At 39.1% G+C, this 16,549-nt stretch overlaps 1 protein-coding gene across 1 annotated transcript in view; it reads left to right on the plus strand.

Annotated features, from left to right (window-relative positions):
• RNF180 (ring finger protein 180) overlaps positions 1-15,841 on the plus strand; it is a 99,621-nt gene extending 83,780 nt beyond the window's left edge. The window contains exon 6 of the mRNA XM_054986938.1: positions 14,245-15,841. Within this exon, the coding sequence (XP_054842913.1) occupies positions 14,245-14,444 (200 nt within the window). The 3' untranslated portion in view covers positions 14,445-15,841. The remainder of the gene's footprint in view (positions 1-14,244) is intronic.
• The last annotated feature ends 708 nt before the right edge of the window (positions 15,842-16,549 follow it).

Consider the following 16,549-nt stretch of genomic DNA (forward strand, 5'->3'; position numbering starts at 1 on the left):
GCCAGAAAATCATGTGTGGCAAAATTGAAACATTTTGCATTTAAGCCATTCAGTGACAGTTTTCAACTGACACAATCCCTGCATCAGAGGTACTGGTATACTCCACATACAATACATTTAACTAAGTGTCCTTTCCCTAAGAGTCAAAATGTTTCTAAAGTGTACAAATGAACCTCCAAGTTTGATCCCACTCTGCATGGAGTTTCTCCCTGGTTCTCCCAAAATTACTTGGGAAATCTTTTGAGCACATGGCAATATGTAGATAATTCTTTTGTTCAGAGGTGCAAATTAAACTAGTGACCTTTGTGTCCATATATCAGGATGAGTTAATACTTCATCAGGATGAGTTAATACTTCATCCTGACATCACTTTTCTGCCAAAAGTGAGTTCTGCATTTCAACTCTCACAGTATATTGTGCTATCAGTATTCTTCCATCTTCCCTCGATGGTGGACAATGAATATCTCATAATTTAGATGTTCATTCAGCTCTATTCTTTTACTTAAATTACTTGAAGATTTTGAGAAAAGATGATGTTTTCTGATGCTACAGAGGACCTCGAAAGGGTTCCAAAGTGACCGTTCCAAGACCATCCAAGTTCATCACCTCCATCATTTCCCTGTGCTATAGATTGGCATGATGACCTTTCCCTTATTGTGTCCAAGCTTACATCCCCTGACCATATTTGCATATTAGCTGCTTTTCTCAGAGCTACTGTTTGCATCTACTCCTCCCTCCCCTCTCCACCTATATATCTGACCAGTTTCTTCTTGCCCTCCATGCATCTGACGAAGAGAACTGTGATTCTCGAAAGCTTATGCTACAATAAAGTTGGTTAGTCTTAAAGGTGCTACTAGACTCTTTTTGATTTTTCTCAGAGGAGTGTCTCTCCATGATGTCTGCAATGCTACAGATGTGGTCCACATTTTTCCATGCATCTTTTTCATGGACCATAGATAAACACTTACCTTGGCCTGCCTGCTGGGCACTGTAGAGTGGGAAGGCTAATTTAAATGAGATGCCATGTGTGCAAATGATTCCTGCAGCCATCAGCAACCTGGGAGTATAGCTGATGTTTCCTTCCCTAAGCTAGAAGAACTATAAGCCCTCACATCCTGATCTCTTCAATCTTGGGAGCAATGTATAGTGAATGGTGAGAAGTAGGACAGAAACGCAATCCGGACTTGAGGTAACATTAGCTGTGAATATCTCAGCTCTCTGGCTGGCATCACCTTTCCATGATTTAGGGTACATCCAATGCAGCAAAGTCTACTGTTGATATGGGAGTATTCAATATTGTTCTGAAGCTTTCATCTGCTAGCCCACATTGAAGATCTTTGCTAAAGACTCTGTATTCAAGTCTGAAAAGCCCACGGATACAAAAGTGTCTGTCAAAGAGCTACTTAAAACAGAGTTAGTTATGCCCATTCTTTTGACACTGAAAGCAACAAGAAATTTTCCATGGCCTATGACATTTTGTAGTACTGTCCCCAAGTAAAATTTACTACAAGCAAAGATTATTCTGTTTCAGTGAATGATATTGATCTGTTGTGCTTGTGCTGATCTCATATTTTTGTTACTATATAACTGGCATAAAATACAATACAGGAAACACATTGTTGTTAGTATTATTTGCCCTGTTTGCACCAACTAGGTTCTTCCTTTCCCACTCTCTAAGTTGAGTCACCAAACTCAAAGCAGATTCAGGATTTGAAAAAAAGAAAATAGTTTCCAAGACAGTAGCATCTCAGAATATTTTTAAAAAGCAAGGAAGAACATGTTATAAGATTGTGCTCAGTTGTTTTTTGTGGGGGGAGGAGGGGTTGCGAAAACTTCAGTATCTTATCACCCTAATTCTGTTTCAATGTCTATAATCTACTTCCTAGCTTCCCTTTCTAAATTGTGTCTCTTAGGACTGATAAAATATTTATAATATCTCTAAAGCCTTTTAGGTTACTTCTCCCAAGTGTTTTGTGGGCCATGATTTAAACAAAATGCATTATGTTTCTTTTCTCACCTTTCCAGACCTTTGGAACAATCTGAGTACAGAGAGTTTGTAAACCCTACCTGATGAAATAGTTTTTCACTGTAAAAAAAAAAAGATTCCTTTTAACTTTCATTGCATCAGCAAAATACATCATGAAATAAGCCACTGAATATTAAAACAATTTGTTGTCGTTTTTTAAAAATTAGTTTTTATTTTTTAAAAAATGGCCTGCAGTTCAAAATATTGTCTCACAGGTTTATAGATGTTGTTGCCTGTACATTTAGAAACGTATACTTCCAGACTAGAGAAACAACTAAAATGCTTTTTTGGGGGGTACCTTTTTCTTTTGGTACTTTCTAATTTATGAAAAAATAATTAATTCATAAATTTTCTAAATTTATGAGTGTCATACTCCATAATTTTGAATAACTAGACAACCAACCATTTTCTTTAGGGCTAGTATGTTACAGACACAGACAATGAACTATATTCTCTTAAACCTATAATTAAGTAGCTGTACACACTGAACATATATACACTTTCTTGGTAGGTACATTTAAACGGTTGGTATTTGAAGATACAGCAACTGCATATGCCAAAAAGGAGAATTTAAAAAAAACTCTTTTGCAAGGTTCTAGACTATAGCTGCCATTTATTAGACTTGCATTTCAAGCAGGAGTAATTGTACTCTTGTGTGTACTGACTTGAAGTGGAACCATTTGAGTTCTGCTAAGAGTGATTCAAAATATTGGAGAGGAAAAAAATTAACATACCAAAAGTACCTGGTATTGCAGCCCAGAGGCCAAAGGTGAGGCAAGAGGCTCTGAAGTACAGACGGCTTGCATACCAGTTTGGGATGAAACTGGCCACAACTTTATTGAGTTCGGCCATTGGCGCATCGGCATGGCATTGGGCACTGATACAGGCATCGAACAACATAACTGTTGTTTAATGGTACCATCTATCCGAGCCCACTTGCTGGGAAACAACTGTGAGATGGCAGGTGATGTCATCCCCACCTAGTGCTATTCTGGTGGTTCCCTGCCACATGGGAGTGAAACCAGACAATGGCCCCTGAGCTGGGCATGTCTCCTTGTGGTTTCCCCCTGGATCCCTAAAATGGGGTGAGGCAGCCAGCAGGCACAGTCTCCCCTCAAAGGAATCTGTCCCAATGCCTGTAAAACTACCCACCACAAAGCTGTGACAACAGACCAAACACAACCACCAATACAGACCAGAGGGTGGGGAGGGAGGCAAGAAAAACCAGCCTAAGTTCCAACCAAAAGAGGCAAGGAGGACCCTGGGGGAGGAGCTTTAACTTCACCTCCCCCCACCACCACCCTGCCCTCCCAAGCTTGCCAGGACCGCCTGTAATTGGGTGGTCAGGTGCCGCATAGGAACAGCCTAGAGCACTCCTCCCACCTGCTGCCATAGCTTGATGACATGGGCAGGAGTGCCTGGCCATGCCCCCACTTGCCACAGTGGCAAAGTGCTAGCCTTGGCTGAGGGGAATGGAAAAAGAAGGGAACCTTCCCCTCCACCAGCAACATCCCACCACAATCTTGCCCCCTGGTAAGTTGAGGACCCCTATTTTTGTTGTTGTTGTTGTTTATAGTCTACCTTTCTCACTGAGATCCAAGCAGATGACATACTGCAAATGAATACAATATAATCAATAGCTAGGACATTCACAGAGCAAAAATATAACATGATCCACAGTTAGGACATTCAACAGAAACAAATATAATATGGTATGGTAGCCACAAATTTGAAAAACTTGCAGAAAGTGGAGCATATCTTTCGGAAAAGAGAAGCTATCTTTTATGCTATGTAGATCATGTAAGTTCACCCATGCTTTGGGCTCCTACAAATAGCTGTCAGTTAACTTACTGAAGTATGAAAAATTGTTTTGCAAATTCATCGGCACTAAATGAACTTAATGTTATTGGGTTGCATATATTTGTGTGTATGTGTACCCATATAAGACTCAGTTCTAATTTAGCAGAACAGTAAATTGGTTGGTGTTCAATTGCCAGGAAAATAAATCCCACTATAAATATTCTTGTAATTATTTTAATACTATTATGAAATGAAAAATTGTCACAATATCTGCAAAACCACAGACCATTTTGTTTAATTTTATCACATGATGTGCTTAATATTTTTAAAAAGTAGATCGAAAATAGCAACAAGTCACAATGTCATATATCCTAATATCTGTCTGATAATTACATATATTTCCCCAAGTCATTAACAGTAACTTGCCTGAGATTAAAAAATATCCCTGGACTTCTGATCTCTAGGATCATCTTTCAAATTTTACTGGCATTACATTAGTCATGTTCAAGTCCTTATGTAGAAACTGATTGCAGAGAATGATTACATATCAGAGAAAGTACATTTACTGCATATCTTACTGCATATCTGTGGAGTTCTCTTGGGTGAAGGCCATCTGTTCCTAGTAACCACATTGCTTAATCTAACCTGTAGCAATCAGTCTTTGGGGGAAAATGCAAAGAACAGCATACCTTTGTACATTTGATCTTAAGAGATCAGCTGAAAGGAGCACACAGGTTCACTCAGAGAATGGAGGGAATATAATGATATTATGAGAGGTTTTTGATTACTGAAAAGGGTGTTCTCCCCTTCTCCTATGGTCATTTTTCTCTACACAGTCTCATATAAGGGTTTCAAAATCTCTGTCCACCTCTAGCTTGTAAATTAGAGACTTTGTAGACATTTCAGAAAGGGGTGAGAGGCACAGAGAAGCATATGAAACTGCTTTACGCTGAATCAAGTCATTGGTATATAGGTCAGCATTGTCTTCTATCTGACTGATAGCTGCTATCCAGTTTCTCTGGCAGAGAAAGGTCTTTTCCAGAACTGGAAATGTCAAGGATTCAACTTAGAGCATTCTGCATGTTCTCTGCCCTAAAGAAGGTATCTGTAGACTCCCCTCTGCATCAGTTTTAGAGCTCAGATCTCATGAAGGACTTAGATATGCACTCTTCTGCATCTGTGGAGTCTCAAACTCTTCATGCTTGGCTATGAAAGACACTGGCAAAAGAAGGGCCTAGGAAAAAAGAGAAAGAACATTTCACCTCTAGTTTGACAACACAAAGAAATACTATTAGCAAGGAGTATACAATTTAAATTTAGACAGCAGTGGATGAGAGAGCAGGAGAAGGGGTGAGCAAAAGCATATGCAGTTGTAGGTAGTCTTTGTTTTAGCTGGGGTTGGGAACTATGTGCTTAAGTCAATAGCTTCAAGTAAAAGGTTGTAGTTAATGTCTGTGAAATTTAGGGTTGCCAACCTCCAGGGAGTTTTCCTAGAATTACAAGACTATAGGAATCAGTTTCCCTGATAAAATAGCAGCTTTGGAGGATGGACTCTATGGCATCACATAGCCACTGCTGTATGTAATGTAATGTTTTTCGCATTAGTCTCCAGTCTTGTAATGCTGCTTTATTGTTTGTATCTGTGCATTTTCTAATTCTGTTGGTTCTGTATATTGTTAATATTCTTACAGTATTGTTTTCAGTTGTAATCTCAGGAATCTCAGTTGAGTCTCAGGAGCATGGCAGATTTTTAAATGAAGCAAATAAATGAATAAACTGGAAGCTGTGAGATAATAGTTAACATTTTAAGTGAAATGGTGGTCAAGGGCTAAGGGTGGTAGAGGTGGAGGAATAAGACAGGAATATTTTAGAAAAGAAAGCAAGGCTATGAAAAGCTATACAGGTAAAGACCAGGAGTTTATGAGAGATGCAGAAGGAAATGGGGAACCAGTGCAAAAAGAAATGTGGAACTAGTGCAGGGATTTAAGGATAGGCAGGCATTTGAGGATTACATTGTTCACATGACTAGTTAGGTGAATAATTTGGGCAGCAGAGCTCTGGACTGAGGCAAAAGGACTGAAATGCAACAAAAGACTCGTAAGAAGAAAGTGGACAGGTTGTGACCAGGGCATAGCTAATGCCAATGCTATATTCCATACTGATCTACTTTAATTTCTGGCCATTTTGCTTCTTCTGATCCTGCAACCTTCTCCCATATTTTGTTTCTTCCCTTTTAAGCCACACTGCTTTAAAGCAGTTCAAGGGAGATGAGGGCAGACTGTTAACTGAATCACAGATACTTCATTTCTCAGAGCAAAGCCCAACTGCCTCTGCTTGTTAACATCGTCTACTCTCACCTTCCTGGCACTAAGATGTTTCAGTATATCTAAGCTAGTGGCCTTAACCTAGGAACATAATTTTTCTTCTTAAACCCTAATGCAAAAAGTTCTATAAGCGTTTTAAGAACCGGTAAGTGCAGTAAAAGATAAAATGTCACCTTTTTATGACTCTCAAACAAAATGATTCCTTGATAGCTCATACTACCACGCTTAATGCTTGCTTCATGTGCAGACAGACAACAACTTACATGACTATTCATATAAATAAAACACATTTTCAGTTTTCCTGAAACATCAACAGAGGAATTCATCATGAAAGGCTAAGATGATGTCATTTTAAGTAACCTAGGGGGACCTTTTTAGGAACGAATAGTTGAAGGAAACATGATGAGAGAAGGACCTCTTAAAAGCCATTTAAGAAAAAACAGCCTTTTCTGTTTGTTATAGAAATATGTTATAGTGAACTCTTGTCAGAAGAGGGAAAGAAGAATCAAAACTTTACGTTCTGAAATCTAGATGCCCAGCTGTCATTTAGGATCTATTAAGCTTATATTAGAAAATATCCAATATAAGTGTGGCAACAATAGCCTGTGCTACACTTTCATCCTGTCTCTTTCCTTTTCCTGAAAAGAAGCGAAAATCATTGTCCATTTTCAGTACTGGTAAAAATGTAAAGCTCAGTAGATCATCAGAAGCTTCCTTTATGCTAGTGAAGAAGAATGATCAGTTTGAGACCTATCCAGCATTTCCACATCACTTAAGGAGCAATAGCATATTTAGATTGTTCTTTATATTTGTTTAATGGGATTTTTAAAGAAAAATACTGCCATTATCTCCAAAGGCTGAAGAAAAGTAATAACTAAAAAGCACAAACTAAAAAAATCAATATTTTTAGCAAAAAGCAAAAAAATACCTGGAAGCTAAGGAAAACAGTGCTTTCTCATGGCGCAAAATGCTTGTCACAAAGGCCTCTCTCTTTTCATTGGGTAATTGAGTATCAGTCCACTTAAGTCCAGTTAATTTGTGACATCCACCGAATGATCCAAATGAATTCCATTTAAAATCATTTCTAGACCTGTGACACTAGTAGCTGGGTTAGTCCAAATAAAAATGCAAAGCAGAAGTAGGGTTGCCAACTCCAGGTTGGGAAATTCCTTGAGATTTTGGAGGTGGAGCCTGGAGAGGGTGGAGTTTGAGGAGGCAAGGAACCTCAACTGGATATAATGCCATAGTTCCACCTTCCAAAACTGTCATTTTCTCTAGGGCAACTGGTCTCTGTCACCTGGAGATCAATTGTAATTCCAGGAAATCTCCAGCCACCACCTGGAGACTGGCAACCCTAAAAGAAGCCATGTAATATCTTTTATTATGGCCAACCCAAATATCATAAAATAGCATGAAAGCTCTCAAGTTTTTAAAATTTTCATCAGGCTGAATGTTAAAACCAAAAGAAGTGGAGAAAAAAAGATATTTTGGGCCATGATGTTAAGACTTCTTGGCTGTGGAATGTGCTGCTAGATTTGATTGAGTTATGTGAATCTTGTATCAAGTTGCACCTTAGCTTTCTAAGATGAAATAGAAAAAATGGCAACCTCCATTTTGAAAAATATATAAAAAAGTAATTGATTATATGTCTTTCTAACAGCAGAAGATACACACATGCCTTCAAAGGTCAAAAGCAGAGGGGAAATGTGGTAGTCATTATATTTACAAAAGCGGGAACATTTGTGGCTTACAGCAGGATCTGGGCAGTTGGGCCCAGCCTTGGCCATCCTGTCAACCAGATCACCCTCAAGCAGCTTCCTGCAGCCCTGCCCCCATGAGCCAGTACATCCCTGGGGAGGGGGAGGTCAGCAGACGTGAGTGCTGCAGATTTTCAATCTGGTTCATGGCTCATGTTGAAAAGGAGGGGTCTGCAGGTACGCTGAGCATTCAGGAGCTCTCAACTAGAGATTTTTTTTAGGTGATGTACTTCTAGTTATGTAATTGCATTGAGCATGATGGGGTCTATACCCTCCTTGGCATCTTACTGGCTGAAAGCCCTCCTGTGCCCTCTTCCTGTTCCCAAAGCATTACAAGGTAAGAGGCCAAGGAGAGCATCAGTGGTGGTGGGGGGGGGGTGTCAGCATTTAGACCTTATATAATGCTGTGAGGATGTGCAGAGAAATTGGGAACCAAGAGATTCTACTCCCACTATTATACTGTACTTAGATCTACACATTATAGGATGATTTATGGGCACTCCTATCCCATATTAACTTCTTCTTTTTTTTTAAATTTATTTTATTACCACAAATGACAAGCAAAGGTTCACATTGAGAGACCAAAACATACAAACCAACCAACAGACAAGAACATAGAGGGAGACATACCATTTAAACATTGTACAGAATTTTTTTTCTTATTACTTAATAACTCATCCGTAATACCCATATCTTAACTAAACATAAAACTTCAAATTTACTGCGAAGATATCTGCATTTTTTCCGCTTGCTTCAGCCTATCATTTGTTGCCAACCTTATAACTCTAATTTTCAAATCCACAAATCATTAGTTCTGACTTCTCTTTTATATACAGAAAGTCCATGAAAGGTTTCCAGATCTTCACAAAATTTGCTGTTGTTTTGTCCCTCAGCAGTTTCGTTAATTTTGCCATTTCCGCAATCTCCAACATCTTTATTAGCCAATCATCTACTGTTGGCAATTTATTCGATTTCCAGTATTGTGCATAAATTATTCTTGCAGCCGTTGTCATGTATCTAATCAAAATTCCAAATTCAACTTTTAGCATAAATTTATACATTCTAGATATTAAGTTATCTTCTTTTTTACATAGCTCTTATATAATGCTGTGAAGATGTGCAGAGAAATTGGGAACCAAGAGATTCTACTCCCACTATTATACTGTACTTAGATCTACACATTATAGGATGATTTATGGGCACTCTTGTCCCATATTGACTTCCATCAGCTGGTTATGTGTCATCATTATTGTAGTAGTTCCCTGCCTTTATTAAAAAAAAATACATAGGATCCAGCTTTGCAAGAAACTGGCTCTGTTTAAAATGAATTAGTTAAATGTTTAGAATTTTCTACCAGAATAGAGCAAGTATCCAAATCTGATGTATTAATATTCCCTGGATAATTATTTTGCTGGTTTTATTTTTGATTAAACATTCATTTTGCCCCATAGCTTAGGATCCAGCTTTGCAAGAAGTTGGTTGCTAGAATTAAGCTTTTCAATTTGCAGTCATATAGCTTGTTAAAGACTAACCCCAGCTTCGTTGATGGCTCCAACCTGCATTTAGACTGAATAATCAATGGGAAAAGTGAATGTGCAGTGTCTAAACTGTAAGCAAGTTCAATATGGAAGACTATATAGTATATTTGCTACTTATATAGTGTCTCAAGTTAATATGACTCTGACCTGGATCAGATAAACCTTATCTCATCAGATCACGAAAGCTAAGCAAGTAATTGGATGGGAGACCTCCAATGAAGACCAGGGTTGTAGATGCAGGCAATGGCAAACCACCTCTTTTAGTCTCTTGCCATGAACACCCCTTTTGGGTCACCATAAGTCAGCCATGACTTCACAGCACTCTCCACTAGAGACGGGCACATTCCACATTACGATTGAAAAAAACCTACGATAATGGCGATCGCGCGATCGTGAACCGGCAGATTGTGATCGTCTATGGCCAACGATCCAACAGTCAGGAGAGGCCTGGATTGGGGGGATCAGGCTCAGATCGGGGATCCAGACACTCAGGCACCAGCAATCTATTCCCCTGGCAACGGAGCCAGGGGAATGCCTGAGCTCTGTTTGCCCTCCTTCTGTCGCCCTGGAAACCCAAATGGAAGCCCAGCTTTCCTTGATCAGCAGGGCTTCCTTCCAACCATGGAGCAGCAAAGCAGTCACAAGTTGGGAGAAGCCACCCAGGGGAGGGAGGGGGAAGGGGGTGTTCTGTAGCCATGGGCACTCCAATCTCATCCCTGCAAACCCTGGCAGCTTTGATGGCCAAACACAAACACAGATGCCGCCAGCATCACCCACCGTTCCTGTATCGCTGGGAACAGTGGGGCGCCCCTCCGCTTTTGCCTCCACGATCCACGGCTTGGGAATGGGACATGATCGGTGCGGATTGTTAATTCGGGATTGTTAATTCGGGATCGCCGGCACCGATCCACAATCAGCTGGATCGTTTATTTTTTTTGGATCGTGCCCATCTCTACTTTCCACCACCACCAAATTAAAATGAGAACCTCATGCTTTTGGTGCATGAATGAATTTGCAAAGGCCTTTACTCTTAACCCACCTCCCGCCCACCTATATCTTGGGGTTTGGATTTATTATTGATGTACTCAATGGGGGCTGTCCATGTGGCTCAGGTGGGCAAAACTAGGTCAGATGTTTTGCTAATGCAGTATGAGATGTATTTATGTGGATTTCCACAAGAACAATTACAGTAATAAAAGCGCTATTCTTGAATGTAAAATGATTACATTACAAAGTCTAATCCAGGGTAAATCTAATGCAGGTTGGCTTAAAGTAAATCACATAGAGATACAAATCAAGCATTACATCTATTCATCCAAATCTTCTCAACTGAAGCGACTTAGCTAGTCACAACTAATGTCACTAAATGTTTGCATGATTATGCTATGATTAGTGATTACAAGAAGATTCAAAGTTGTTGATATAAAAGTAGCCCTCTGGCATATTGTGTTATATTTGCTATAAGAGTGAGAATAAATACAAGTGAATCATTTGTAGTCAACTTGATTAGAGTCCTCTGGAGAGTGTGCTAAACACTAAAGATTTATGTGTGGAAAGCAAATAGTTTTCACCCCAGTGGCAAGGCTTTGTCAGTTAAGCATTTATTTCTAACATGGAAATCAGATGAAATAAAAAACAGGTGCTCATTTTGAGGCAGTGTTTAGAAGACTAAAAGAGACTAAAAGAATGCTTTAAACTCTTTTAAAAGTTAGTGTAAATTTGGGCTATGGGGTTTCTTTTTCAGTTGAAACCTTAAACTAAATTAGCATAGGTAAATCTAATATTAGAGGAGGTGCTGATAATGCAAAGTTTTCTCTCTGTTTTGCAGATATCTTTATTGTGAATCTGGATTTGACAGTCAGAAGTATGGGACTAAGATATACACACATAAATGTATTTTGCATAAATTTTAGAACTAGCATTTGACACCAGCAGATAATGGAAAATAAATTTTCTTTCTCAAAGTAAAATATAGTGTTTTGGTATAATGTTTTCTAGTATTTTAATAGAACTGCACCAGAGGACATTTTAGGTGTTGCAATTCGTTTAATGTTTGCTTTGAGTGTGTTTTATCCCATTCCCATCCTTCAGAGTTAAGTGTGATGCAAATACAAGTTGACTAGATCTGGAGTTCATAAAGATTACTCTTCTTTTTACCATGTATCACAGGAAAAGTGACATTTTTAATCAAGAGGGAGGGGAAAACATGGAGTAGTAATTTATTGTTCTTATATCAGTTTACTGAAGAGTAGTGTGAACAATAAATGAACCTGTAATGATCTGCTCAATGATTTTAACCTTTTTAAACCTTTGGCTTTAGACCTTTAATTCAGTTCCTCCTTTAAGATAAAGTGAGGAGATATAAGTTTAAGATAAACTTATACCTCAGGAGGGCCCAGATCACAACCAACACTCCTTATATTGCCAAATACACAGAGCTTAAGGTGTTCTTTACCCAAGCTTTTACCTCAAGAACACCTTTCCTTTTGTGTTTGTGCAATCTTTATATTGCGGCCTCCCTGACTCCCTCAAAAGGTTTTCATTGCCATCAAAGGCTTTTGCCTTAGATTTCATCAGTTTAACTGGAAGGTTGTTATAGATGTAATTGTGTGACAGAACAGTCAGCACATGGGAGTCGCTGTGAGGTTAAAAAGTTACCTTTTTTTCTTAAAATAATAAAATTTATTTTAAGTCCATAGGTGTGATGGTTGCAGAGTTTTGATAAATTGGTTTCAGAATAGTTCTTAAGCTTAGTGATTTCAAAAATAATTATATCTTCAATATATATTCACAGACTAAGTCACACAAAGCAATTTTCTATGCAGGTCTTCACTAAAAGAATAAACTCTCTTCTCATCCACACAGACAGAAATTCATTCAGGCTTTTCCACACAGCTTGCCTGACCTAGATAAATTAATCTCTCTCTCAGATACACACAAACTGACTCAGGCACACATACAGAACTTGCCTGTCTCAAGCAGAATTAGGCTCTCAGATTTCCACACAGTTTGCCTGATTTAGTCAGAATCCTTTCTCTGAGAACCACACAGGCTCCACACAGATTGCCTTACTTAACCAGAATTAATATTTTCTCTGCAATACAGACAGACAGCTCAGGCTGCAAACAGTTTGCCTGACAGAATTTCTTACAACTTTGCACAGACAGCTGAGGATCCACACAGGTTGCATGACTGAATCAGAATGTACACTTTCAGCTCACTTAACTAAAAACTGCAGATCACTCCACCCTTGAGGGTACAGCTACTGTCCAATCAGAGCAGACTCCGCCATCCAGCCCCACTTAGAGGCCTGCATTTAAACTCACTGCAACAAATATTAGAAACCCCACATTATCAAGCAGAAATAAAACACACAATATACCTGATTACTGGATATGGGATATTGGAACCTTAGACCAGGATAATTGGGAAGGTGTAATCATTGAGGGAACTCCTCCAGGGACTCCTCACCATCTATATGTAATCACACTCTCTAAATCCAGGAAAGGGGTAGTCTGACAGTGACACGGAGTTAATTCTGTCCTGCATGAGGTAAAGCAGAGAGTGAAACTGTGAGCCCTCTAGAAGAGAATAGGACTGGTGGTTATTCATTGTTTTCTCTCCTCTCTTTTCTGACTTGAAAGTACCCTGTCCCTGTCTACCCACACATTCATGGTTTGTTTGTTCATGCTTACTGAGATGTTACACATGCACAGCGTGTGCTCAGCCCAGTTCTCATTAGAAGCTCAGAAGCTTTCTGTTTCTCAAACACCTATGCTGCGACATATTTTAACATTTAGCTTCATGCTCGTACATGTCAGTACATAAACCCTATAATGGCTTTCATACAGGCATACTGCACTCTAATAATAGTTCCAGATAGGTAGCTGTGTTGGTCTGCAGTAGAACAGCAGGATTTGAGTCCAATGGCACCTTAGAGACTAACAAAAACGTAACTAATCTTAACTTCTCACTCACAATAATGTACTTTCTAGCATGGATACAGACTCTGGCACCAGGGCCTGCAGTAAACCAAGATGCCAACTTTGTCCCCATATTCATTTCGACAACACAATCACTGGACCTAACAATACCAGCTACACTATTTCAGGTTTACTCACTTGTTTGTGTTATATATGCTATTAAATGTTAGCTATGTTCTTCCGCTCTCCATTGCACAAATATGCAAAAGAATAAATGGACATAAATCTGACATTAAAAATCACAACATGCAAGAACCTGTGGAGAACATTTTAATCTTCCAGGGTATTCTATTGTTGAACTAAAAGTGGCTATCCTCAAACAATGAAGCTTCAAGGTGCCTGTCCTCAAACAGTGAAGCTACAACATGAGATTGCTGAACTTGAATTCATTTACAAGTTCAGAACAATGGAACCCCAGGGTTGGATAGAGACATAGGATTCTCATCTCAATACAGATGCGAATTTCTGCTCTAATCAAGCTGCGTTGTACTTTTACATCCTGACTCCCTTTGCTTCACCCCACCTCCTGACTGGGATATAAAGGCTCAGTCCTCTCTGTTTCTGAAGAAGGGAAATTTGACTCTTGAAAGCTTATATCTTGAAAATCTTGTTGGTGTCTAAGGTGCTACGGGGCTAAAATCCTGCTGTACTTTTATTATGTAACTGACCTTGTGCACCATCTTATTATATGCATTTGCATACTGCTTTCGCTTCTTTTTTTTCACACAGCTAAAAAAAATAGATTTAGAAAGGTTACAAACAAAATTGCTGTATTTTAAAAAGAATTATAATTATATTGTGAAATTGCTTCTGCAGGTTTTCAGAGGAGCACTGATTCCTTTACACGAAGGCATTTCCCTCATGCTGCTCACAGGATGGATTATATGGACTTTGAGGATGATAGCCGAGGATGGCGGTTTGACATGGACATGGTGATAATCTACATTTATTCTATCAATTGGGTCATCGGATTCATTGTCTTTTGTTTTCTCTGCTATTTTTTCTTTCCCTTTTAAGGTCTTGCATTTCTTATTTTTTAACAAATATTTTTGACAAGAGAACACATGTACACACAGATGTAAAGAATGCACGAGACTTGAAGCTTGTAGAAAATTGACTGAACTATATAGCAAGCATAACCTCAATGTCTTTTTCGTTTGTAGATAGGCTGAATATTTGAAATTTGTTCAGACTGTAACGTGAAGGATCACTTGTATGTAGAAAAGAATACTTTTTATGATGCTTGCTTAGGGGGCACACAGTTTGCTGATCTGCACTTTCTTTTTGTTGCTGGGAAGCTGCACACAAAGAGTCACTCATGTATATTAATCAGTCAGTAGCTTCATCATCAAATGATGAACATCATGAATTAATCGGCCATTATGGATCAAATGCCACATACAGCTCTTTAATATCACCTTAAACACAATGCTTTTTGATGGAGGCAGTTCACACATGTTTTCAATGAGTCATCAAATGATGATATTAACTATTAAGTGATGATTTTGCATGTGTGAATCTGCCTGATGAGCATTTCTTTGCCAGCACTTGAGAGTACGACTGCTTGCCTGTTATTGTAAAGTCCATTTAACTCAGATTCATAAAAGTATGCAGAATTGTGACAAACTGCATGTATGAGTGAACAATCTAAGAAAAAGCACCCAGTCAGGAATTTCATGTATTGCCTCAGCCACAAAGCTGTTCAGTGGAGTCTTTCCATCATGGCAATATCAAATAATATGAAAAGGAACCTGTTGGGCACCAGGAACCAAGCAAAGTGATAGAGCAGTTTTGGTTGCCAGAGCAACTGTAAGAGAAGCACCCCAAATACCAGAATCAGCCAGAGGTGGATCATGCCTGAGTTGCCAAGGCAGTAGTAATGCTCCCATGGATAACAGAAATTCTTGATATCTTGCCACAGTGGGAAGAACTTACAAGAGTAAGTTCTGCCTATTTAAGGTCAGGAAATTAAACCCAGGAGGAAATGGCAAGAATAGGAACCACTCCTGGGAAAAGGGGGAGAGCAAGAAGAGTGACATCCCCCCCTCTCCCAGCTCTGCATGTTTCAGACCATAGGGGAGGCAACTGGAGAACAAGATAAACACTGTACCAAACATTGACAAAGGAGAGGGCCCAGCACCCTTAAATAATGGTGAAGTATAGGACCACGTTCACCCAAATTTGCAGTTGGAAGCTCTGAGTGCAGCAAGAAAGATGTCTATCAGTAGGGATTCGTCCTAGTTCAGGCAGTGGCTGAACAAAAGGAGAAACTGCTGCATGATCTATATGAGTGTATAAGAAGTATCATATAGAGAGACTCACAGCCAGGCACCTCCTTAAGGGATGGGTATCAGGCCGGCCAGCCCTCTTCTTTCTAGATCACAAATTGGACAGTGATGTAGATGTTGAAAGTAACATTGCTTTTTGTATTTGAATGGGCCACAGGAACAACAGCCCAGTAGTCTAAAATGCATTGGGTTTGGACTGTTGCTCCATCCTGACAAGGAAGGCCTAAATTATGTTTTAAACTCACCCTGTGCAGGGCACCAGTGATTTTGACTTGTGGAAACAAGTTTCTGAGTTGAGGTTATTTTACCTTACAGAGGCTGGGTACTGTAGTGTGCCCTCAACTACATGTGGGCTGGCCATCAAAGATCGCTCTCTATACAGGCTCACATCCAGGACCACATCTTTTGTGTGTCCATATTCTGTTGTTGTTTTTTTTACCTGCTCAGGCTTCCAGAATAGAATGGAATCCACCAGGCTTCAATAAATAATTTTGACTGTTTTGTTTGTGCAGCAATCAATAAGACTAAGTCTGTAGTCATTATAGATGTGATGAATTCATTTGTTAACAGAATGGATGGACTCTGATTCAGATTTTTTAAGTTATTGAATATGTTGTTGAGAATATTAGATTCAGTTATGGAAATCCTAAAAGGTGGGGCAGAGTATTCATATGGAAATGTTTTTACTCAGCAGCTCCCTCATATAAAGTTTTTGAACTCCATTCTATTCCACAAAAATAAAATGTGTTGAACATGCTGTTGATGTCCTTAGAATTTACTGAGCGAGTTTTCTATGATTTTTTATTTCTGTAAACTGTTTAATTCTGAGATAT

The sequence above is a fragment of the Eublepharis macularius genome, chromosome 8, assembly GCF_028583425.1.
Source record: "Eublepharis macularius isolate TG4126 chromosome 8, MPM_Emac_v1.0, whole genome shotgun sequence".
Classification (NCBI taxonomy): Eukaryota; Metazoa; Chordata; class Lepidosauria; order Squamata; family Eublepharidae; genus Eublepharis; species Eublepharis macularius.